This window comes from Schizosaccharomyces cryophilus (genome assembly GCF_000004155.1).
Source record: "Schizosaccharomyces cryophilus OY26 unplaced genomic scaffold supercont4.4, whole genome shotgun sequence".
Taxonomy (NCBI): domain Eukaryota; kingdom Fungi; phylum Ascomycota; class Schizosaccharomycetes; order Schizosaccharomycetales; family Schizosaccharomycetaceae; genus Schizosaccharomyces; species Schizosaccharomyces cryophilus.
In genome coordinates this window covers 538,115-561,178 of record NW_013185627.1, presented here as the reverse complement: position 1 = coordinate 561,178, position 23,064 = coordinate 538,115, and the positions used below count along the sequence as shown (strand labels likewise).

Below are 23,064 nucleotides of genomic sequence, written 5' to 3'. Positions count from 1 at the left end.
CTAGAGACGTAGTCAAGTTACATTATTAGAGAACTTTATCATCAATAATTATTTTGAAAACAAAAACTACTCAACTGAAAACTTTTTTGAACTTGGATCTTTGTTTGCCTGTTGCAACCACATTTTCTTGTATACACCATTCTCATGCTTAAGCAAATCCTCGTGCGTACCGGTTTCAACAATTTTTCCGTTGCTAATACAAAGAATTAAATCAGCATTTGTGATAGTAGACAATCGATGGGCGATCACAATAGCGGTGCGACCAGCGGCAAGCCTGTTTAAAGATGCCTGTATGTGGCGTTCAGTGTTCGTGTCAAGTGCGGAAGTAGCTTCATCCAACAGAATTATAGTCGGGTTTTTAAGAATAGCTCTAGCTACAGCCATTCGTTGTTTCTCACCGCCGCTGAGTTTCAAACCCCGCTCTCCTACACGGGAATTATATCCGTCAGGGAATTCAAGAATCCGGTCATGAATCTGAGCTGCCTTAGCGGCTTCGTACACTTCTTCATTGGAAGCATCTGGCTTAGCATATTTTATGTTGTACATGACAGTATCATTGAATAAAATGCTATCTTGAGGGACAACACCAATTGACGAACGTAAGCTAGATAACGTGACGTCTCGCACATCTTGACCGTCGATAGTTATAGATCCATTATTTACATCAAAAAATCTCAATAGAATTCTCATGATAGTAGACTTTCCACCGCCTGACTCTCCTACAAGGGCTATTGCTTTACCAGGCTCGGCAACGAAATTGATGTTTGACAAAACAGGTTTACGGGGATCATAAGCAAAAGAAACGTCTGAAAATACAACTCTTCCTTCAGTAACCTTCAAAGGAGTAGCATCACACTTTTCAACCACAGTAGGCTGTTCTTGAAATATTTCAAGTAATCGCTCTGCATCAATAATACTATTTTGTAGAGAACGGTATAAGGTTCCAAAAAAGTTAAGAGGCTGTTGAAGTTGCATCATATAGGTTAGGAGTACCACAAAATCACCGACTGTATTATATCCATAAGAAACTTTGTAAGCACTTAACAAACAAGCAACACATAAACTAGTAGTGAAAATGCCACCCTGTATAATGTTTAAGAAGCTGAGACTAGAAAGAACAGTTTTTTCTTGACGAAGGTACGCATCTACGGCATCACCGAAACGATGATTTTCGAAATCATCAGCATCGAAGTTTTTAACAGTTTCATAATTCATAATGGCGTCGTTTTGAACACCATAACTATCCCGCCAGCTATTAACCATTCTTCTTCTGGCTTCGGTACGCCAGGAAGTGATTTTTACAGTAACGTAACAGTAGCACAACGTCATAACAAGTACTATAAGAGAGAAATAAACATCAAATTTGATGAAAAAATAGATGATCGCTACACCCAGATCTGTAAGAACAGGTCCAATCTGAAACAAAAGTTGCTCAACAAAGGTATTCACGGAGCTTCCCTTGGTTAATGCAGCCAAGACTTCACCTCCTCGTTTATTCAGATGAAAATCATAGGACAGATTAAGAACATGCTGTAAAGCTTTCGTAGAAAGTGCACGATAAGCATACTGCGAAACTGGAATCCACAGAAAAGAACGCAAAGAACCAATTAAACCCATATTTCCTTGGAGAAACCGGTAAAAAACGAAAAGAAAAACTTCAAGCCAGGGGACACCGTTATCGTTTTGAGAAAGTTTCTCTGTAACTACACCAAGTTGTCGAGGAGCAAGAATATTAGCTATTCTTCCGACAACTAACAGAGCAACACAAACAAAGACATGAAACTGCAGTCTAAAGTTTTTAACGGGCCATAAGTAAGGGAAAAGTATGGTGAAAGATTTAAAATAAGCAATCCAAGAAGTATTTATTTTTGGTTTTTTAGAGCCGTTTTTCTTGGCATTGGGAAGCGACTGGGAGGATTGCTCTTGAGCGAATTCTGGATCCAATTGATTACTGCTTTCAAACATTCTTCGTTCTTCGTAATCCATCGGGTCACGAGAAGGCCTCTTGCGACGATAAGTTACATAAATGGCAAAAGCAAAAAGACATAAAAGAAGACGAGCCAGGTGATCAGCCATAAGAATGCCCTGAAAGGTATCACCAGGGATAGGTGTCAATGCAAGGAAGACGGATTCAAAGACTGCTTCCGTTAACCAAGCATATAAGACATTGACCCTATAAGCAGAGAAAAAGGAATCGGCATATCTTGGTAGTTCAGATGTGTCTGTGCAGCTGATTAATACGATACCCCAAAAGAGTAGAGACAAAACAAGACACACCACGGAAGACTTATGGGGCCACCAATTAGGAGTCCTCAAAGCATAGATGACTAAATTGGCGATATCAATTACCTACAGAAAATGGGTTAATAAGTGGTACATGTAAAGACGAGCCCTTCAGTTTCAATTTGTGATACTGTATAGAGAAAACTGTCTATAAATTTCTAATAGAAGTATTCAACGGACAAAGGGCTGAATGTCCTTTATTCACAGTTACCATACATAAGTCAAAGCAACACCGAGAATCCACCAAGAGACGATTTTCAAAGGTTCTTTACCAAAGCGACTTGTCCTTGACAAAGTTTCAGAGCCCCGCCGTTGTTGCTTGATGGCCTTCAAAGTCCCAAGACCCAGAAAACCTGCGTACAAGCAGGCTACCTCGGCAATATTCAAATGAGGACTATCGTATCTCAAAACCATTTTTTGAAAATACAGTTATTTCTTCTCTAAAAAAGAAATAAAATATGAACAAAAAACTCACTGTTTTCGTTCAATTTCAATCGATTCTATGTTTTGGTCCGTTTTATATGGTTAGGTAATGATGGAAGAGTTATAGCCATATTTGTCTATAACCCACAGAAGGTCGCATAAGATCACAATATTCTTAAATCAGTTATTTCTGTTATAAATATCCCATTAAAATTACAAAATATGTAAAACTCAAAAGAGAGAGGGAAAAAAAAAAAAAAAAACACACTAAGTACGACTGAACGAAAGTACTTCGATATTAAACGAAACGAAGAGGACAGGAGCCATTCGATTACAAATTCTTTCCACTTTTCCTTTTGTATTCTGCGCATAAGTATTTAAGTAATGAAGAATATATCTGTGTCTGAGGATATATGTCATTAAAGGCAATGAAAATAAATGCAGAGCAGAACAGGAATTTCGCACGAATCTTTTTACTCTTTTAACGAAATTTATAAACAAAAAACATACACTTTCATCTGATTCAAAAAGTATCGGTTTTCTTGTTGCTTTCTTTTTCGGGCCTTTTCATCTGATATGATGTAACTTTTTATCTGCTTATTCGCTTGTTTTATAGTTTATATAAGATTTAGGGGTTCGCGCGTTCGACGAGTCATAATGAATTAAGCAAAACAAAATAATTTGTTAAAGCAAACGGAAACAAAACAAACAATAGCTGTGCAGCTTTTGTTCGAGCAGAATCTTTATAATGAATGAGCTTTTTCGTTCACAAATGTAACCATTTTCATGATGTTTTATTATCGGAAGCGATTCACTGATCATTTAGCGAGTTAATGAATCAACACCAGCAGGATGAGTGATCTTTCATTTTTGTAGCCATCGTTTCAACTGGTCAAGAAATAAGAGATACCATGGCATACTGGAAATTATGAATTTTATCGAACTGAAATAAGATTGCTCTTGAGCCAAGCATTTATTCATGCTCTTCTATTTCATTTCAGAAGTGATTATTTGATACTCTAGGTTATGATGAGATATCAATTACTAGGGTTACCTCATGTTGAAGAATGCATTTAATACCGCATTATTCAAAGGTGCTTAACGAGCGACCGATCTATACACCACATGTTTGTTGATATTTTTACAAAAAATAATGAAGAACAAAGTACAAAATTAAGTACTAATATATATTAAGCTCGAAATCGAATACTTTACTATAAGTATAGGCCATGTTTTGCCATTGCAATTTATTGTCACCTCTGCTACCTACTTTCAACACCAGCATTTTGTGACTTCAGCTTGTTACTTGATTCTTCCCTCACCTTTTTCTACAACGATTAAAATTTACATTCAAAAGGGCGAATTCAAGAGATATTGCATATTTTTTCATGTACATATAAACAAAGAGCTACATTTTTATTCATACGTGGTTTTTTAAAAAGATCTCTTCAATATAGGCCTTCCTTTGAAGATTTGGCTGGTTATTCGAATTCTACGCGCAACAGGTTTCCAAAAGATCTGTTTTTACTTCATTCTGTTTTTCTTAAAAACTACATACTTTCTCCTTTATTTGTATTGTTATCTCTTGTTATATTTCTATAACACCTAGCTTTACTTCTTTTTGGGTAAGTCATCATCATATCTTTCATTGTACGAAACTTCTTTCATGTCGACACCTTATGTGAATCCAAGCTTTTTACGAGGGCTGACCAAAGAAAATGTACGGACCATATACCGACGATGGCAATTCTTGAGAAGTCAGGGTGCTACGGAAGAGTCGAACCCAGAATTTTCGCATCTGACTTCTATTTTAAGGACAATTCAAAAGGTACAATATACGGCTCGTTTACAGCAGATCTCTCAGCAGAACCAACTTTCTCAGACTGCAAACATTGGGTCTTCAGCTATCAATGAAAATATTAGTAGAGACCAAAATCCGATACTTTCACGTGCGTCTCCGGCTCTACCTAACATACATCATAATCATGCTTCCAATACTGTCGCACCTTCCTCAGTCCCCCCAGATGCTTCTGCAAATCTCATAAACACAGGTGATGAGGTGTCTCAGCCCGATTCATCCTACCCTCTTCAAGGTAACACTACTACTTCTAGCTCGCTTTTTCCTAATAGTTATCCCGCAAACGTTTCAAGTGGTAATGCTATGAATCCACTTAATTATTATCGCTCCAATCTTCATAATACGGATTCGCCCATGAATGCAAATGTTAGTAATATGATGCCCAACCAATATGTTGGCCCCCAGTCATTAGATTCATCCTTCAGAGGTAACCCTTCGGGTTCTATATACGATAATCCCATTGATTCTACTTCATTAGGAAATGGAAATCGTCCTCCATCAGTGCCTAGAAACCAAACTCCTTCCTTTGATCAGAATTTAAACATGAATTCATATACTGGTAAAAGGTTAAGTAGTACAGTTCCTATGCAGCCCATCGTGGACAGACGAACCTCTTTATCCGTAAATCCTCGACGTTCTTCGACTCCTGGGTCATCTATGCCAACTCCACCGTATACAAACTATAAAGGAGAAAGTCTTCCACCGCATCCTATCACTTATTCTCCTTCTTTTCCTTCTCAACCAAACTTTCCCACCCCTGGTAATGTGAGTATGGACAGCGCTTCAGTACCTCCTCACTATTCTTATGGGCGTCCATCAATTTCTTCAAACTACCCTGGTGACTCAATGAATGGAAATCCATATGTTCCCTCAGAAAATACACTAAAAACTGGTGCTTCGGTAGCTTCTGGTGGTCCTCAAGTGGCCCCAGCGTCTTCTCCTTCTCCAAATATGTCTTCTTTAGATTCCACCTCAAAAAAAGAGTCTGTTACCAACCGTTTGCAACTGAATCAAGGTAGATCACCGGCTATGAACGCAAGAAATCCATATACACCCTCTATGCCAAAACCATCTCCCGTTCCTTTCAGCCCCGCTCAGCTTTCCTTGCTAAAGAATCAAATAATGGCTTATAATTCCTTGAATTCTCCATTCGGCCAAATTCCACAGCCTATTCAGAAAGCTGTATTTGGTAAAACCCTTCCTGAGGTTCCGGAAAATCCATTGGTAAACCAGCAAACCCAGTCAAAGCAAACGAAAGTAGCGAATCCTTTGACTTCTTCACTGTTACAAAAACAACCAACATCTGCAGATATGCACTTTGCTCGAAAGCCCAATTCCCAGCCCCAGTTGGAGACTGCAAGGTTAAATCCAAAGGCTGAGAGAGGCTCTTTTTCACCTCATATACCCAAAAGTGAAGATACTGTGAAACCAGTAGTTCCTTCAGTTGATTATTCGTCTTGTATCAATCCTAATAGCTACATTCAAGCTCCTATTTCGTATGAGAAATTTTCTTCCGGTGATAACTTAAAGTTAATTCCCTCTTTACTTTCTTCTGGACTACCTTGGGATTTTATTTTTCGTAATTCAGAGGTGGCTATTGCCTGCTCAGTTGGTAATAGAATTAATTCTCTGGAAGATCTTTCTGTAACTAAAGGGGAGACCAACTTTTCCGAAAAAGAAAGTTTAGATACAAAGCAGATGATAGAATTACGATGTCTACGATTATTACAAAAGCAAAGAAATTTACGCAATGCTGTTTCTTCGACAGTTCAACAGTCGGAAACATTGGCGGCTGGTAATCTAAGGAGTATGTTTCGAACAGTCAAACATCAAAGTTTACGGGAAGCAAATGCAACTTTAGCTGTTGCAGAACAGCAAAATAATGCCCATGTTTTAAAACAAAAGGAAAAGCTTTTTTCCCAGCTTAGGTCAATATTGCAACACGGGCAGTCAATAGCAAAAAAAGCGTCTGTACGAAAGCAAAAGTCTACTCATATAGGCAAAGATGTTATGTCCTTACATGCTCACTTAGAAAAAGAGGAGAAGAAACGTATCGAAAGAAGTGCCCGGGAAAGGTTGCAAGCATTGCGTGCTGACGATGAGGCCGCTTACCTAGAATTGGTTGATAAAGCTAAGGATAGTAGAATTACTCATTTACTTCGACAAACCGATTCTTATCTTGAATCTTTAACTGAAGCGGTGAGACTACAACAATCAACTATTTTTAGTGGTGACACTTCTGGAAAAGGATTAAAAGAACCTTTTACTGCATCAAATGAAGATGAAGATAAAATCAGTGTGGACTACTATAATGTTGCTCACCGGATTCATGAGGAAGCTGAACAACCCAATATATTTGTTGGAGGTAATTTAAAGGATTATCAGCTTAAAGGCTTAGAGTGGATGCTATCTTTATATAATAACAATTTAAACGGTATTTTAGCCGACGAGATGGGTTTAGGTAAAACCGTACAGACAATTGCTTTCATCACTTACCTGCTTGAGAAAAAGAATCAACCAGGCCCTTTCCTAATCATTGTTCCTCTTTCAACTTTAACTAACTGGAATCTTGAGTTTGAAAAATGGGCACCGAGCGTTCAAAAAATTACTTACAGAGGACCCCCGCAGTTAAGAAAATCATTACAAGCCCAAATCAAAAGTAATAATTTTCATGTTTTGCTAACCACCTTTGACTATATTATTAAAGACAGACCGTTACTCTCAAAAGTTAAATGGTTACATATGATTATTGATGAAGGCCATCGAATGAAGAATACTCAATCAAAGTTGACTAGTACTCTGTGTTATTATTATCATTCACAGTATCGCTTGATTTTGACTGGTACGCCTTTACAAAACAACCTTCCTGAACTTTGGGCTCTTCTAAACTTTGTATTGCCGAAGATTTTTAATTCTGTCAAGAGTTTTGATGAATGGTTTAATACCCCTTTTGCTAATACCGGTGGTCAAGACAAATTTGAGCTTACTGAAGAAGAATCTTTGTTGGTTATCAAACGTCTTCATAAAGTACTAAGACCGTTCTTGTTTCGGAGACTAAAGAAAGACGTTGAAAGTGAACTTCCCGATAAAGTTGAAAAAGTTATAAAATGCCCTCTTTCCGGTTTGCAGTTAAAGCTTTACCAACAAATGAAAAGGCATGGTATGCTGTTTGTAGCTGGTGATAGGGGAAAAACCGGGATGAAAGGACTTCAGAACACTGTTATGCAGTTAAAAAAGATTTGTAATCATCCTTTCATATTTGAAGAAGTTGAAAAAGCCATTGACCCCCTGGGTACCAATTATGACTTACTATGGAGATCTGCCGGTAAGTTTGAGCTTTTAGATCGAATCTTCCCGAAGTTATTTCAGACTGGTCATAAAACTTTGATGTTCTTTCAGATGACTCAAATTATGACTATAATGGAAGATTACTTACGTTATCGTAATTGGAAGTATTTGCGGTTAGATGGTTCTACTAAATCTGAGGATCGCTCTTCGCTTTTATCACAATTTAACGATCCGTCCTCTGATGTCTATGTGTTTATGCTTAGCACCAGAGCAGGTGGTTTAGGATTAAACTTGCAAGCCGCTGATACCGTCATCATTTTCGATACTGATTGGAACCCGCACCAAGATTTGCAAGCTCAGGATCGAGCTCATCGAATTGGTCAAACCAAAGAAGTTAGAATTTTGCGGCTTATCAGCGAAAAATCTATAGAAGAAAACATCTTGTCTAGAGCACAGTTTAAATTAGATCTCGATGGTAAGGTTATTCAAGCCGGCAAATTCGATAATAAATCAACACCTGAAGAACGCGAGGCTTTCCTTCGTTCTTTGTTAGAACATGATGGTGATGAGGATAATGACTTGAGTTACAGCGAGCTGCAAAATGATGAGTTAAATGAACTTATTTCAAGAACAGATGACGAACTTGAACTGTTTCGTACGATAGACCAAGAACGTGCTATTAAAGACATCTATGGAAAGGGAAAGCCCTTCGATCGCTTACTTTCTGTCAATGAACTACCTGAAATTTATAGAGCCGAAGTTGATCATGTTGTGCAGGAGGCATCAACAGATATGCCTTTAGACGCTGGACGTCAGAAAAGGCATAGAGCTTCGGTCAGTTATGCTGAACCAGGTTTCGAAGATGTATTTGAAGAAGGAAACAGGAATGATATGCCCCGTCGTCGTGGTAGACCGAGGAAGAAAGTTGCTTTGGATAATCTTAATTATTCTGGACCTTTGGTTTACGAGTCGCGTTCGAACAAAAGAACAAGTGAAGTCCCTTCTACGCACAAGTACAAGGCTCTTCAAAGGTGTTTGAAAGAGATCTACGAAAGCCTCTTTTATCTTCAAGACGAAAGCGGTCGTATGATTAATGGATTATTCTTGTACCCGCCCAGTCGTAAGCTATACCCAGATTATTATGTTATCATCAAACATCCAATTGCCCTTGGTAAGATTGGACGAAATATAAAGAATAATAAATACACAGATTTGCAGGGTTTGGTTTCGGATTTCATGCTTATGTTTAGCAATGCCTACACCTACAATGAAGAGAATTCTCCTGTATATGAGGACGCCAAATACATGGAGCGAACTCTTACGAGCTTGATGAAAAAAATTGAAGAAGAGAACATTCTTGAGAATTACGAAAAGGAAGAGTTAGCTAAAGAGAAAGTTGAGCCTAAAGATGATTTTGAAAAAGATCCTATAGAAATGGAAGAATCCAATATGGATATTGTTGCTAACGAGACGGAGTTTGAAATGGATCAGGATTTTGATGAGCTAACTTCTGAAGAGTAATTTTCTTGTTTATCTAATAGACTCGATTCCCTTTATGCTCGAATCTTAATATTTCCGGACGATGATAATGAAGCATAATACGAAAAGTGGTTTACTATAAGATTGCGTTCTTAAGATTTGTCTCTAATACGCGCCAATCGCTGAGAAAATGTGTATTTTAGTTCAACTTAGAGTTTGTTTTAATAGTTTATTAATGTTTTGAACAGTTTAATGATCATCAAAAATGTTCAGAGACTAGTAATAATGAAAGCCAGGATAAGTTTTCTTTTATTTTACAAGCTTAATTTATTTTTTTGCAGAATTCCGTAATAGGTTTTTGCTTTGAGTCGTAAGTTGTACTGCCTAAGTTTCGTATTCTTCGAACTCCTCGAAGATGGGAATTCAAATTCATTTCTACAGTCGTATTACCATCTAAATCGATACCAATCGAGGCATAGGAAGCATTACTCCAGGGAATAATCTTAGAAGGAAGAGGGGTTCTAACAGCTGCCAAGACAGCTCGCAAAAGAAAAGGCAGAAAAATACCATGTGAAACGATAACGACTATATCTGAAGTATCAAGTCCCGTTTCTTCTGCTTCTACTAATAAACTTTCGGCAAATTCCCGTGCTCTGTGTAGTAGTGAGTCTCGATTTTCTAAACCATGAATCTTCATGGGCGGTTCATTCGGTCTATAATTAGAAGTGAATCTAAAAGATGTTCCTTCCAATGATCCTAAATCTTTCTCACGGAGTAGACTGGAAGTGTAGATGGGACAATTCATTACTTTGGCAATCTCCTGAGCTGTTCTCTGAGCACGCTTCTGAGGAGAAGAATAAATGCAGCGAACATTCTTTCCCTTTAGAGACTTAGCAAGCTTCTTTGCTTGATTATATCCGTGTATGGTCAATTCACTGTCAATGCTCCCAGCCCTTATTCCACGAACGTTGTGCTCAGATTCCGCATGCCTTACTAATAAGCATGTGAATTTTTTTGAATTTGCGTTTGATGTATCTCTGCTAGTTTTCGAAGAAACATTTCTTATAGGACTTATTAACCGCCAAGATTCAGATTGCCTGCGCAAGGATACCTCAGCTAGTGGTTCTTCTTCAGCATAATCAAAGGGACTTTGTATAGGGCTGCTACTTTCTAAAGATTCCATATCCTTTCTCCTTTACTGTTACTGGTTTTTCTGAGGCTCATGAAACTCTCTTCACAAAGGCGTAAGTGCTTATATAAACGATGCCGGTGTTGTATTCGAATTGGGATTTGATAGAAAATTAAATTCGTCTTTCTTAACGGAATATATTAACTTGAGACACTAACGTATTTCAGCTAAATCTGACACAACCAGATTCTCTCCAAATGTTCTAAAACACGTACCTAAGGCTTGCTTTGAATTTCATTACCTAAGGATTGCTATCTTCCAAAAAATAAGTAGTTTAAACTGAGTGCTTTTCGATATTCATTTAAACGGGAGATTTTATAGATTTTGTGCTAAAGTCAGGATGATACCTAAAAAAGAAGGACTGTGTCCATGCTGCTAATCATGAGAAATAGCATCAGAAGTTTTCAAGAGCTAGAGCTTTATAAGATACATTCCTGTTATTCCATTCTGTGAGGGGTGCTTTGAATGAAAGAACTGTTTCCCTTGTGAATTGTCCAGTTCGTAAACCAGAAGTTCACAAGTCTTATTAAGCTAAATCACAATTACTTAAGTTTATAATTGATTCATGATCACTTAGAGAAAGTGTGAGCTTGATCCGTTTTTCAAACACATTCCATCAGCATGGATGTTTCCATAATACCAGCTAACGAGGCAACCTATGTTTTCTTGGCTAGGTGAGAAACTCACAAAGAAGTTTTAAATCAAAATACAGCCGGTTACTTGAACTACCTTGGTTTTCGAGATTGAGTATTGGTTTTCTTTCTTATATTCCCCATCTTTTCAACGGTGCTGCTATACTTTTTTAATCCCAGAATCTATCATAAAAAAAGAAGATAATAAATATTAAGGAAAGGAGTCCAAGCACATCTACACCTCCGATGCTTTTGATAGTCTAGTCTGTTTTCAAGTTTTCAACAGAGCTGGCACTTTCGACCATGAAATCGCACCAAAGCCTTTACTTTTATTAGAAAAGGCTTCTATTTTCGAGACCGTCCATTCCCTCTTAAAAGATTGACATTGACTTTAGAGATTGTATGCATGGTTTTCTGGAAATTACATTTCTAGCTTCTTCAAAGGTTTTTTTTTCAATGATTGAAATTCATTTTTTCAACTCAAAGACTTAGTTGGGTTACTCGCTGTTCTCGTTACTGTTTATGGGGTTGTTTGTATCTTCATCTTTCGCCTGCCTACAAGGAAATAAACCAAAGGAAAAGACATCTTGTTCTTAACATCTATCAAGCAAATAGCTCGTTTCATTCTGATCCTAAAGTTTTGCTTTCGATTGTTCACCTGCACGACGCATTGTACTCTACAGAATTTCCATGTATATTCATAACGAAACATTCATGTATTGAAAAACCAAATTTAACAGTTTTTAAAAGAAATAAAATGACGAATATGACCATACTGGTAGAATTTCATCCTTCAAATGGTTTGTTTATTAAAAGTGTTTTGCTATACCCTTTTACACTATACTTACAGTGAAACTGAAAAACCAAATTTTCACATTGTTGGAGGCGTATTAGGTGTTTTTCTTTCTCTCTTTGTTTATTTGTTTACATTGGGGTAATTCTACTTCAATTGCATTGCATTACACTCAACGACAAGGAAGGCTGAAAACATCTTTCTTCAACATTGTATCGTTTAATTTAACGAAAGCTACATTCTTACTATAGAAAACTCTCCTTTAATGAACGTAAGTATTGTTCCTTGAGCATAATTATTGAACTATTGTCTAAATCAGCTTTGGTATAGGACTCAGCATCTGAATCGTATTCTTCAACCACTATAGTTCCCTTAGAAAAACAGCATGAATTTACTGAAGAAAAGGAGAATTTGAATACTTTACAAGCAATGTCAATGGAATCGGGGAGGTCCTCAAAATCATCTGAATCTTCCTTAAGGGAAATTAGCTTGGATTACTCATCTCCTGGTCTCCAAGTGCAAGCTTCTATACCAGAAGAAGCAAATCCGCAGTTTACTAACACAAGTATGCTTCGTCCCACTTCACCTGGTGTTCGCAGCGAGACCGGCGCACATTCAACACAAGCAGAAAATCCTGCGTTTGGTCATTTTCGTCCTAATCCTTCTCCTGCATCCTCTTTTCTATCCACTGGATCAAATAAAACTTCTTCATCCTCTAGAGCTCCTCAATCCGAATTTGAGCAACTGTGGACTTTATTCCGCAGTCATGATGATCCTTCAAAAGCGATAAATGATTCTCGTATTCAAACCCTTATTTTTGATTTGAATCAGCAATGTGAAAGTGAATCCATCCCGGTGAGTCAGATTGACTGGCTAGAGTGGGCTTGTCTTCCATTGTCTGCTAATGAGTACTCTGCAAATTCAGAGACAGGTGCCTCAATCGCCTCAATTCGAAATCTCGTTTTAAAGAACCACTGGAGCGTTCCTTCACCCTGTAGAAAATCTGTCTGGCAGTCTCTTGTAACTGCAGAGCGTAATGAGCTTTTAACGTTGTATGCTACATTGAGTACCTCGATAAACTCATTGGATCCTATAATAAAAAGGACTATTCGAAATCATGCATTCCGGGGTCCGCTAGAACCATTCAAATATGCATCTCCAACTCGTGCAAAGGTATCAACGACTGGATTACTTCACGTAATCCATGCGTTTACATTGTTTGATACTACTGTTGAATATGCTTTAGATGCTTTACTGTGGCCTACTGCATCTCTTTTATCATACATGCCACAGGGAAACGCATTCCGAAGCCTTGCTTGTTTACTTGGAAAATCAAATTTAAATGAATTGTATGTAGCTAACTTGAGCTACTCTGAAGAGCAGCTATATGCCCTTGTTTGGGGATGCGTCAGTGATCTTTCACCGAAAATTGCTTTATCATTGCAGAGGATTAAAGCGCAATCTTTGAGACCTTTGTACCCGTCATTGGCTTGCTGTTTTGCTAACTTTTTACCACTTCAGAATGCCTTACGCATTTTTGATCTTGTTTTCTGCTATGGTTTGGAAATGTTTGTTCGTCTGATTGTAGTTATTTTCCTGAAAGATGAAAGTAAGCTGTTAAATCTGATGAATTTAGATCAATGGAATCGATACTTAAACTCTGATTTTGTCGGTTCTTATCGCCTTCCTACAACTCAAAAGTATACATTTTATACTCGCACACCTGTCGACGTTGATTCATGGATTCAAGATGCTTTCAATCTTCAGCTTTGCATTGATCGTTTTCCTTCTTATTTATCTTACCATGAAACTGTAATGTCTCGACAAATGTACCGCAGTAATATGTTAAACGAACTAAAAATTCAAAACAAGGATTTGGCTGAACACATTACTGAACTGGAGAGCAGGATGGTACTTTTAAATAGAGAAAACACCAAGCTTTCCGCCGAACTATCAAGTCATCGTGTTTTAAGAAGTGAAAGTGAGGAACGAACTGAGTACTTACGAAATTCTATCGCTACATTGGAAGAACAACTAAAACATCTACCCGAGCAATTACAAGAATCCCTGCAACAAGAAATAATAGTCTTGAAGAACCGAAATCGAAAGTTCGAAGAATCAAACGCCTCTTCTATACAACAAATCACTTACCTTAATGAAGAGTTAGAAAAAACTTTACGACAACTTCATGATCTAGAAGATAAACACTCTCAATTGCAGGCCAGATGGGATAGTGTTTCTAATATGTTCAAGAAATAATTTTTATTATAATTATATTATACATTGATGCATTGCATAAATACACTTCCTTAGATAACCTGATTTACTATAGACGCTGAATTTATCAAACCAAAAACAAAAACGTAAGAGAAAGAGCGATCTAGGTCATTTCAATTTCACAGCGATTCAATTGTTCTAACACGTGAGAAGGCATACGAAAATCTATTAATGAGCTGTACATTACAATTTTTCGTGCCTTCATACGATAGAACTGTAACTTTGTGTTCGCTATTGAATCGTTGTTGTAAGCAGACAACTTCTGCTTTTTATAAAGCTCATTAATACTTTTCATAGCGACCAAAATAATTCCGGGAATATTGTGTAGCAGGCTGTCATTGAGAAAACGAAATTCAGCTGCAAGCTTACGCACCACATGCGAATCACACTCAGTATCCAGAGGCAAAATTTCCAGTTGTTGTAAAGCAGACAAGACTTGTTCATAATCTTTGTTAACAAAAGCATGGAAAGCTTCCACAGTGAGTAGTAACAAATCCGTTGTCTCTCTATTCTTGTAATTTATTTTGCTGTAGATGGAAGGATTCTTTCCATAAACATTCATCATATTTTTGACTAACGAAATAAGTTTGTCTGGGAATACACCTTGTTCCATAAATCCTAATAATGCAGAACCCAAACTTCGATTAACAACGGAAATGACAGTATCATAAGCCTCAGCTAAATGATATAGTAAGATTGAGTCTGACCATAATCCTTGATCATCAGCAACCTTAGCAGAGTGTAAAGTAATTTTTGCCAGAAACTCTTCCTGAGAGGAAAGTTTTAATACCCAGTAGCGATTTTCCAAAAATCCAGCAATACGTTCTCCATCAGCACGAATGTCACCAACCAAATTAACATAATCACGGGTAATAAGGATTAGATTACTCAGAGCTTCATGACAGACAAAAGCATATTCTGCAACTTCACACATACTCATTAAATAACAAGCAGAAGTAACTGCATCAAATTCTTGCATACCTTTTACGTAGCTCATCAACATTGCTTCATATCGTAGGCTTGGTTGTTCTGAAGTATCATTCACAAGTAAAGTATCAAGAGGAGGCGAAGATTTCGGAGGAGCTGTATGCAGCAAGCCGTGATGCGCACATGAAATAGCAAAATGAACAGCATCTGTAGGATAATAAGGATATAAAAATTCAATAGCGCGTTCAAAAAGACCGCATAACATTAAAAGGAAAAAATACATCACAGGATAAGAGCCTTGTTTAGTAAAATAATCAGGGCCGTAAGACAATACCAATTTTTGAACATCTTGCAGAGAAAAACATTCGTGGGCGGCAACATTCTTTTCAGTAAATTCCCTTGCAAGGGTGAGCTGCAACCAAATGTAATCTTCAGTCACGAAGCAAACCGAGGGACAAGATGTCTTAGAAAGCTCACAACGGCCGATAATTTTATACATGGCATATTTGAAAGGATCAAAATCTTCTTGGAAACGGAGCGTCTGATTAAATTCAGAAAAGAGTTTGTTTCGCAACTCTTTAGGAATTACTGAATTTGGAGCTTTCAAATAAGCCTTCAAATAAGTAGGGAAATCGGCGGCTTGTCTTTCTTCAAAAAAGGTGTAATTCTGCTCAGCATACGTGACGGCTTCATCCAAAAAGCCCGCACGCAGCAGATAGAAGAGGAACGCCCAAATAGGCAAGTCCCCTAAATACTCAATATTCGAATTCGCCCAAACACCATTCTTCGAGAAACGAATGTTAATATATGCACGAATTTTATTTACGACAGAAGGTACACCTCCAATGGAAGCAGCCTGAGGGTTGTTTGCGATTTCTTTATTAACAACGTCGAAGAATTGTTTTTCCAAAAAACGTCGAGAGCAGTTGATTATTCTTTGATTTAGACGAACTTTAGAAGGGCTATCTTCATAGAAGGAAAATAACTGTGATTTGGGTCCGAATGAAGGATCGGAAGAACCATCATGAGAAATGAACGAACGCAATAGATTCCAAGTTTCATACAAGAGAAGAGATTTCGTGTCTTGTGATAGCCCTTTCGCAACCTGGCAAAAAGAGGAAATATAATTCGAGCCAGGAGAAGGCTGGGAAACATCGGAGAAACAAGACTTTAATGATGCTGCAAATGCCTGACTGCGAGCATTGTTTTGGGTAACGGTCACTAGCTTTTTCTCTTGAGGGGTAAAAGTATCGGGAGATTTCCTTACTCCTGGCTTCTTTCCCTGCCACTCTGTTTCCAGATACTTGTCAAACTGAGACTGCGCATCCTGAATAAGCGCTTCAAGTGAATGTAGCACATTTTTCTCTCTTTGATACTTTAAAAACATGTCTACGTCAGTAAAAGAAAGCTCGAGAGTGGTAGGAGGCTTCGCATGTAGCGACAGCGACTCAATCTTCTTCCAAGTTCTCTCTGCATTAATTCCACTTCCAGCGAGCAAGTAATGTCTGTGAAATGCGGTTAGTAATCATCTCGTAAACGTATTTTTCTATTCATACGCTTTCGTATTTCCATCTTTGCTTGGTGGAACGTGGTTATGTGACTGAATCGCGCGTTGCTCAAGTTGACCCAAATGTAACTGAATAAAAGGCAGAGACGGCTGTAACAGCTCACCTACAAGCTTCCGAGACTTTGTATCTAAAAAAGGCAGCGAACAAGTCGCTTTTTGAAACCTCTCCGGTTCTGCAGTCATGACACGGTTCAAGTAGTAAACAACAACTTGCTTCCTTGCGACTTCAAATCCATTCGGAAAACTCGGTGATTTGGATCAAAGGTGACCGAGAAAGCACCGAGTTTTCACGTTTGGTAATTTGTAAAAAAAACAGAAGAAATTGTAAATAAAAGAAGAAAAAGAAATAAAAAGGAAGAGATCTGCTGTCAACTCGAAATATGTCTTCTTCCTAAGGTAAAATACAATACAGTCATAGAAACAGGAGCAACTGCTTTCCTTAGATACTTTCTAGTAGATTGAAGAAAAGTTTGAAATCATTTTTAATAAAAACAATAAGAAGGAAGAGAAATGTGAATAAAATCACACCTGAGAAACCGATAAGACAGTATAGACTTTATATAAGTGAATACGTTACAAGTTACCCCACAACTATCGTAGGAAATACAAAAAGACTTTTAAGAATAGAAGAGTCAGCTAGTCTATTACTCTTGACTTTACCTTCTTACCTCCTGAAAGGACAAGTGATTCTCTCATAACAAAAAACAGTACAACCATATTCATTACATACTAAAATGTTCGTTAGTGCATGAATAAAAATCATTTAAATCTTACTCTTCCACTGCCCACATTTGAGCTTCGTGTTCGCGAGCTTTTCGCTCATTCTGTCGCTGAAACCAACGATTTTCAAATCCGTTGCTCCGAATGATACCATCCCATCGATGCCCAGGGCGAATGTTAAACCTGTTTGGAGGAGCATATCCTTGATATGCCTTTGTAGCGGCTGTATTCCGTTTCGTCAAAAACGCTGCGGCAGGGTCATTCCAACGAACCCTTTCTTTAAGCTCCTGGTTATATTCTGGATCATCTTCATACCTTGAAAGAGGCACGTTTTTCTGTCGTTCTAATTCTTCAAGGTATTCTTCTTGTTGGCGAACTTGCACTTCACCAAGTTGGTTTTCCTTCTGACGCCTTTTTTCCAGTTCCTGTTCGGCTAATTTCTTTCGTGCTTCCTGGCGTGCAAGAGTAATATCTATACGCCTACCTGTAGCATCCCGGTACACTGTTTCTTTGCTTTTGCGTACTTCCTCGTCCGTCATAGCGAACATCTCCTGGTTTTCCCGTTCACGCTGCCGCCGTGCTTTTTCCGAAACTTGTTTACCAGTCACTAATCCATACCCAGGACCATTCTCCATTGATTCGTTTACCGGCTCTCTTCCTTGGCTCCCCTCAGTGCTTCCTACAGGTTTCCAACGTGATGTTGTTGGAACAGTCGCTTCCTGTGCTTTTTGAACAATCGCAATTTCATCTAAATCTTTTATATTTTCGTCTTTAACAATCGTAGGTTGATCCTGTAATAAAGTAGCCTCTTCTGAATAGCCAGCTAGTTCATCCTCATTTCTCCATCCAGCAACATCTTCATCTTGAATTTCTACAAAATCTGAGGATTTAGACTTTTTTCTTTTCTTTCCAGTGTCTTTTTTCAAATATTTCCTTGCAATATACTCTGCGTTCGACATAGTTGTTTAGTGTAGATATATCACACTTATGCACAATCCCTTTACCATCTTCCAGTTCCTCAGGGAGATCGTAGTTTAAGCTTTTCTTGTTACAAGATGGATATTAAAGATACGAAACCCTTCTCGAATGTTAAGCAAGAACCTGCAGATGTGAAAGAACCGAAAGTAGAAGAGAAACCTGCTCAAAATACACCTCCCCCGCAAAACCAACAAAAGTTCCTAGATTTTCAACTATCTTGGTGCCCTAAGAATGAAAGAAAAACTGTAAACCACCATTTATTAAAATTTCATTCCAATAAAACCATTGACCCTACGAAAACATTTGTGCCACCCATTAAGATGCAAAGAAGAGATCCCCATGCCTCCTCTTCATCAAACAACGAGCAGCAGTCTGCTGAACCTGGAAGCTCTGGCAATGTAGACGTATCTTCTATTGCTCCTTATGGTGGAGCTCAAAACATGAAGCAAAACGCCTTTAAACGAAAGACCCGCCAAGTTGTCAAGGTGGATCCACAAGTCCGCAGACTCCAAGAAGAAGAATTATCGCCTTGGATAATGGAGGATTTTGAAGGAAAAAACACTTGGGTTAGCACTATGGAAGGCGGTCAATCCTCTGCCTATGTCTTGTTTATGTTTTCTGTAGGTTTTTTCATTGGAGAAATTTCTCCAACAAGCCATTCCTGTGTAAAATGAAAGGGTTTTTTTGCTAACAAGTTTAGGAGAATGGATTCAAGGTTATTCCAGCCGATCGTTTCTATCGATTCAATCAGCGTAATAATTTTCAAACTCTCTCTATTGATGAAGCCGAGGCCAAGGTAAGTTTATGGGTTATTACCTTATTTTATTAACAATTTTTTAGATGAATAAAAAGACTCCAATTCCTCGATGGTTTATGAAAAAAGATAATGAGCAAGAAGGATCTTCGGAGGGCACTGCTTCGCCTATGTACCACCTCAAAACAGTTCCCAATGCTCGTACCGTTTCTGGACCTAGGGCTACGGGAAGTGATGATGAATTAGATTTTGATGAAGAGTTTGCAGACGACGAGGAAGCGCCGATTATGGAAGGCAATGAGGAGGACAATAAACAGTTGGAAGACAAGATGAAAAAAGAAATGCTTACTGCCAATTTATTTGGTGAAGCTGAAGAACCTAACGTTGAAGCGGAGCAAGAACGCCAGATATCTCATGAAGGTAAAAAACTTCAACGTTATCTCAAATTACTTGAGAAAAATCTGGCTTATGAAAGTGACGAGGAAGATGAGAACCCTTATGCTTCACCCAACGAGGCTAGCAGCGAAGAAGAGGTACTTAAAGAAGAAGAAGAGTTACAGAAGCGTGAAGAAAAAGTTAAATCTCGTTTTTCAGCTTCAAAAGCTACTACCCCCAAACCGTTGGGTACCCCTAGTACCAATTTAAGTCCTCAACGTCCAGTCTCTCGACTCAGTTCGCCTTCTCAGTCTTTTGTACAATCAAGGACTTCAGAGCCTATCGTTAAAGGACCCGGATATCTTGTTTTACGAATCTCAAGTGAAAAACTTTCCCGGTTTGCTTCTGACTTTCCTCCTCTTCGTCCTAAAATAACTACTGCTCCCGCGTCTGATGCAACTGTTGGAGCAGAGGGAGCAGCGAATGTACCTACAGACGATTCCAATCTCATAACTGATGCCGAAGTCATAGAAGCTCTCAGGAATGGACCTATCACTATTAAAGATTTGATTCATCTATTTCAAGCCAAGTTTAAAGCAGACACCAGAAATCGTACGGTCATTCAGAAGGTTATTCGAAAAGTTGCCAGATTTGAAAACAAGTTGTTGGTTTTGAAATAGAACTGAGATAGTTCGTGTAATGGCCTTGTGATGCTATTATAATGGTTGCAGAAATCAGTCTTCGTCAAGAACACGTACATTTTGTCGAAAAAGGAGATAAAAAAATACGTACATTTTTGGTTGTTAGGAAAGGGACACTAAGTTATGAGAGTATGGAATGAAAAGAAATTATTTATAGGAATGACCAAGAACACTTCATTTACGATAAATAATAAGTTTACGAATTTACTGGTTTTGTAACGATATATGACTGCATAATAAAAATGAATTAAGATTACGTAAAGAAGGTTTATGCTTTCGCTGTAAAATTAGTAACCGCTAAGTAGAAATCATTAGAGAGGGGGTTGTTAAGTTGAAGATAATACTAATGAAAATCAAAGAGGAAGCTCAAAACTAACGTTGATATTGGCTTCACGAGCCATTTCAACGACGCGGCTGTAACGGCAAGCTTTTTGGGCGGCTTCATCAAGATCGTCGAAAGAGAAAATACGAAGACCAGAGTTGTTGATAACATCCTTGGCAGCATCCTGGTTAGTACCTTGTAAACGGCAAATGATAGGAATGTTGAGATTCAAACCAGAAACGACAGAGATAAGACCCTGGGCAATGACATCGCAGCGAACGATACCACCGAAGATGTTAACAAAAATGGCAGTAGTCTTGTTGTCCTTGGTAATGAGGGAGAAGGCCTTACGGATAGCCTCGGCATTGGCATTACCACCGACATCCAAAAAGTTAGCAGGTTCACCACCATGAAGCTTAATAATGTCCATAGTGGCCATGGCAAGACCAGCACCATTAACAAGGCAACCAATGTTACCATCCAATTTGATAAAGTTCAAGCCAACCTTGCCAGCTTGAGCCTCATCAGGATCTTCTTGGGTAATATCACGCTGAGCGAAGATATCAGGATGACGGAATTCTGCATTGTCATCGAAGCTAAGCTTGGCGTCCATACAAAGAACCTTTTGATCGGTAGTTTCGGCGAGAGGGTTAATTTCAACTTGCGTAGCATCGCAGTCATTAAACACCTTGTATAGTTTGGTGATAGCATCGATTGCTTGTTCTTTACAAGCAGGAGTGAAACCAAGCTTGGTAACGACTTCATCTGCGATAGAGCGATCCAAAGTAGGAGTATTAGGAAGGGAGCGTTTGATAATGGCACTGGGGTTTTCAGCAGCGACACCCTCGATATCGACACCACCTTGATCGGAAGCAACAATCATGGGACACTGTTCATCACGGTTCATCAAGATGGCAAAGTAGTATTCACGGCGAACGTATTTGCGTTCACAAACGTAAACACTGTTACAAGGCTTGCCAGCAGGACCAGTTTGCTTGGTAATGAGCTTATGGCCAATCATTTGCTCGGAAAACATTCTTGCTTCAGTAGGATCATAGACGGGACGAACACCGCCCCGGAGACCACTTTCAAACTGACCTTTACCACGACCACCAGCCAAGACCTGGGCTTTCACAACCAAATCACTAACACCAAGATTACGAGCAACTTTCTCCGCTTCTTCCCCCGTTCTGGCGACACCACCACGGGGAACATCAACGTCGAACTTTCTAAGAACGTCGTGTGAAAGATACTCATGAAGAGCCAAGTTGCGCTTCTGCACATGAGGAGTAAAAGTACGTGCCGTTTTTCTTAAAATACTTCTTGACAACATATTGCACGACAAATTTCTTAAATCAAAGCCAAATTCAGTAAAATTACAAAGAGTGAACTGAAGGATATACGAGAAACACGTAACTAAATCCAATAGATATTCCAAGAAGCTGGAGACGTTCCCCAAAAACTAAAGACTTCTTGGTAATTGTTAGCTGGCTGAAGCCTGCTCAGAGTTGTTTAACTTCCCAAGTAACACTGTATGCCCAACGAGGATTCCATTCCGCTCGGTAAGTAGTAAACAAAGGAACTAGCGTTGAAAGGAAACAAAAGGGATTGAAAGAGATGGAAAAGAAAAGAAAAGGATTATGAAGTGAACAGTTACGGGGAATATCTCTTTGATTACAATCCAATCCTTGTACAAAAGGGAAACGACGAAATAGCAAGGCTAGACATAAAGACAAATAGGAAGAAAGAAAGAAAATGAAAGAATTGAAAGAATAGGAAGGTGAAAGCTATCGTCTTTTCCTTTTTGCAAATTACTGGTAACATATTAATCTACCTAGTAGGGACGCTGTAAAATGATTCGATTCTTCAGTCTTCGTTGGGAGCTTCCGCCTAGTTGAAACGCAAATTTAAGCAATGAGTAGAAAAGGAAAGTGTATTTTTATATTCATTCTGACATTTCGAATGTCATGAGTCATCGCTTCTTGCTCTCCCTTAAGAAGTCGAAGTCGAGTCATCGTTCGAGGATGCACAAATGATATCAAGGGTTTCATTTTCTTTATGGATGAATCCAATCTTCTTACTCTTGCTATAAAAAAATGCAAAAAGTCCCATCTTCGATAGATTAACGTACTATTTTGATATTGCCATATATTTATTATAGTATACATCTAGTATAATAATACACTTTATTATACAAATCCCAATACTATCATATCGAGATACGCGAAATAGTAAAGAATGAAACATGAATGAAAGTAGCCAGGAGCATGCCAATGAAGCTTTTTTTTATGGACCTATATCCAGTGTCCCAGGGGAACTAACTTTTTTTTTTAGAGCGTCGTCATACACAGACACCTCATGAATTGCAGAAGCGCACAGAATCCGTTTCCTTGCCTAAATTTCTCCAATTTTCTGATACGAATTGTCAACCACTTTCCCTTTAGCATATTTCGATGGATAGAAAACTCTGGTTTTTGCTTTGTACAATATCACAAGAA

General features: G+C 38.4%; 8 protein-coding genes across 8 annotated transcripts; 3 read left to right on the top strand and 5 right to left on the bottom strand.

The window, feature by feature from the left end:
* On the bottom strand, positions 1 to 2,813 carry SPOG_02465 (ATP-binding cassette-type vacuolar membrane transporter Hmt1). Its single transcript, XM_013168406.1, has 2 exons — positions 2,500 to 2,813; positions 1 to 2,349 (listed from the first exon to the last, which is right to left on the bottom strand). Exons 1-2 carry the CDS (start codon positions 2,695 to 2,697, stop codon positions 67 to 69), a joined length of 2,481 nt encoding a protein of 826 aa, XP_013023860.1. The 5' UTR covers positions 2,698 to 2,813; the 3' UTR covers positions 1 to 66.
* Positions 2,814 to 4,372: 1,559 nt separating this feature from the next.
* SPOG_02464 (SWI/SNF chromatin-remodeling complex subunit snf22) lies at positions 4,373 to 9,373 on the top strand (the record flags this gene model as incomplete). Its single annotated transcript, XM_013168405.1, has 2 exons — positions 4,373 to 4,426; positions 4,535 to 9,373. 2 exons carry the CDS (start codon positions 4,373 to 4,375, stop codon positions 9,371 to 9,373), a joined length of 4,893 nt encoding a protein of 1,630 aa, XP_013023859.1.
* A 280-nt stretch (positions 9,374 to 9,653) lies between these two features.
* On the bottom strand, positions 9,654 to 10,514 carry SPOG_02463 (phosphoglycerate mutase family protein; the record flags this gene model as incomplete). The annotated part of the gene is made up of 2 exons (XM_013168404.1): positions 9,654 to 10,324; positions 10,403 to 10,514. The coding sequence occupies 2 exons, from the start codon at positions 10,512 to 10,514 to the stop codon at positions 9,654 to 9,656; spliced, it is 783 nt and encodes a 260-aa protein (XP_013023858.1).
* SPOG_02462 (GTPase activating protein) lies at positions 10,326 to 14,745 on the top strand. The gene is made up of 3 exons (XM_013168403.1): positions 10,326 to 10,575; positions 10,688 to 12,216; positions 12,276 to 14,745. The coding sequence occupies exons 2-3, from the start codon at positions 12,211 to 12,213 to the stop codon at positions 14,202 to 14,204; spliced, it is 1,935 nt and encodes a 644-aa protein (XP_013023857.1). The 5' UTR covers positions 10,326 to 10,575; positions 10,688 to 12,210; the 3' UTR covers positions 14,205 to 14,745.
* On the bottom strand, positions 14,155 to 17,184 carry SPOG_02461 (nucleoporin Nic96). The gene is made up of 2 exons (XM_013168402.1): positions 16,706 to 17,184; positions 14,155 to 16,654 (listed from the first exon to the last, which is right to left on the bottom strand). Exons 1-2 carry the CDS (start codon positions 16,897 to 16,899, stop codon positions 14,326 to 14,328), a joined length of 2,523 nt encoding a protein of 840 aa, XP_013023856.1. The 5' UTR covers positions 16,900 to 17,184; the 3' UTR covers positions 14,155 to 14,325.
* Positions 17,175 to 18,536, bottom strand: SPOG_02460 (complexed with Cdc5 protein Cwf26). The gene is made up of 2 exons (XM_013168401.1): positions 17,491 to 18,536; positions 17,175 to 17,445 (listed from the first exon to the last, which is right to left on the bottom strand). Exons 1-2 carry the CDS (start codon positions 18,393 to 18,395, stop codon positions 17,439 to 17,441), a joined length of 912 nt encoding a protein of 303 aa, XP_013023855.1. The 5' UTR covers positions 18,396 to 18,536; the 3' UTR covers positions 17,175 to 17,438.
* On the top strand, positions 18,286 to 20,503 carry SPOG_02459 (transcription factor TFIIF complex alpha subunit Tfg1). Its single transcript, XM_013168400.1, has 3 exons — positions 18,286 to 19,034; positions 19,115 to 19,210; positions 19,255 to 20,503. The coding sequence occupies exons 1-3, from the start codon at positions 18,492 to 18,494 to the stop codon at positions 20,221 to 20,223; spliced, it is 1,608 nt and encodes a 535-aa protein (XP_013023854.1). The 5' UTR covers positions 18,286 to 18,491; the 3' UTR covers positions 20,224 to 20,503.
* SPOG_02458 (succinate-CoA ligase beta subunit) lies at positions 18,885 to 23,030 on the bottom strand. Its single transcript, XM_013168399.1, has one exon. It carries the CDS (start codon positions 21,897 to 21,899, stop codon positions 20,598 to 20,600), a length of 1,302 nt encoding a protein of 433 aa, XP_013023853.1. The 5' UTR covers positions 21,900 to 23,030; the 3' UTR covers positions 18,885 to 20,597.
* Positions 23,031 to 23,064: the final 34 nt, after the last annotated feature.

Coding starts and splice junctions, on each gene's coding strand:
- SPOG_02465 (XM_013168406.1), bottom strand. CDS start 2,697: ATGGTTTTGAGATACGATAGTCCTCATTTGAATATTGCCGAGGTAGCC. Junction 2,350..2,499: donor TCGGTGTTGCTTTGACTTAT/GTATGGTAACTG, acceptor CATTTTCTGTAG/GTAATTGATATCGCCAATTT.
- SPOG_02461 (XM_013168402.1), bottom strand. CDS start 16,899: ATGACTGCAGAACCGGAGAGGTTTCAAAAAGCGACTTGTTCGCTGCCT. Junction 16,655..16,705: donor AAAGATGGAAATACGAAAGC/GTATGAATAGAA, acceptor CGCATTTCACAG/ACATTACTTGCTCGCTGGAA.
- SPOG_02460 (XM_013168401.1), bottom strand. CDS start 18,395: ATGTCGAACGCAGAGTATATTGCAAGGAAATATTTGAAAAAAGACACT.
- SPOG_02459 (XM_013168400.1), top strand. CDS start 18,492: ATGGATATTAAAGATACGAAACCCTTCTCGAATGTTAAGCAAGAACCT. Junction 19,035..19,114: donor ATGTCTTGTTTATGTTTTCT/GTAGGTTTTTTC, acceptor TAACAAGTTTAG/GAGAATGGATTCAAGGTTAT. Junction 19,211..19,254: donor TTGATGAAGCCGAGGCCAAG/GTAAGTTTATGG, acceptor ACAATTTTTTAG/ATGAATAAAAAGACTCCAAT.
- SPOG_02458 (XM_013168399.1), bottom strand. CDS start 21,899: ATGTTGTCAAGAAGTATTTTAAGAAAAACGGCACGTACTTTTACTCCT.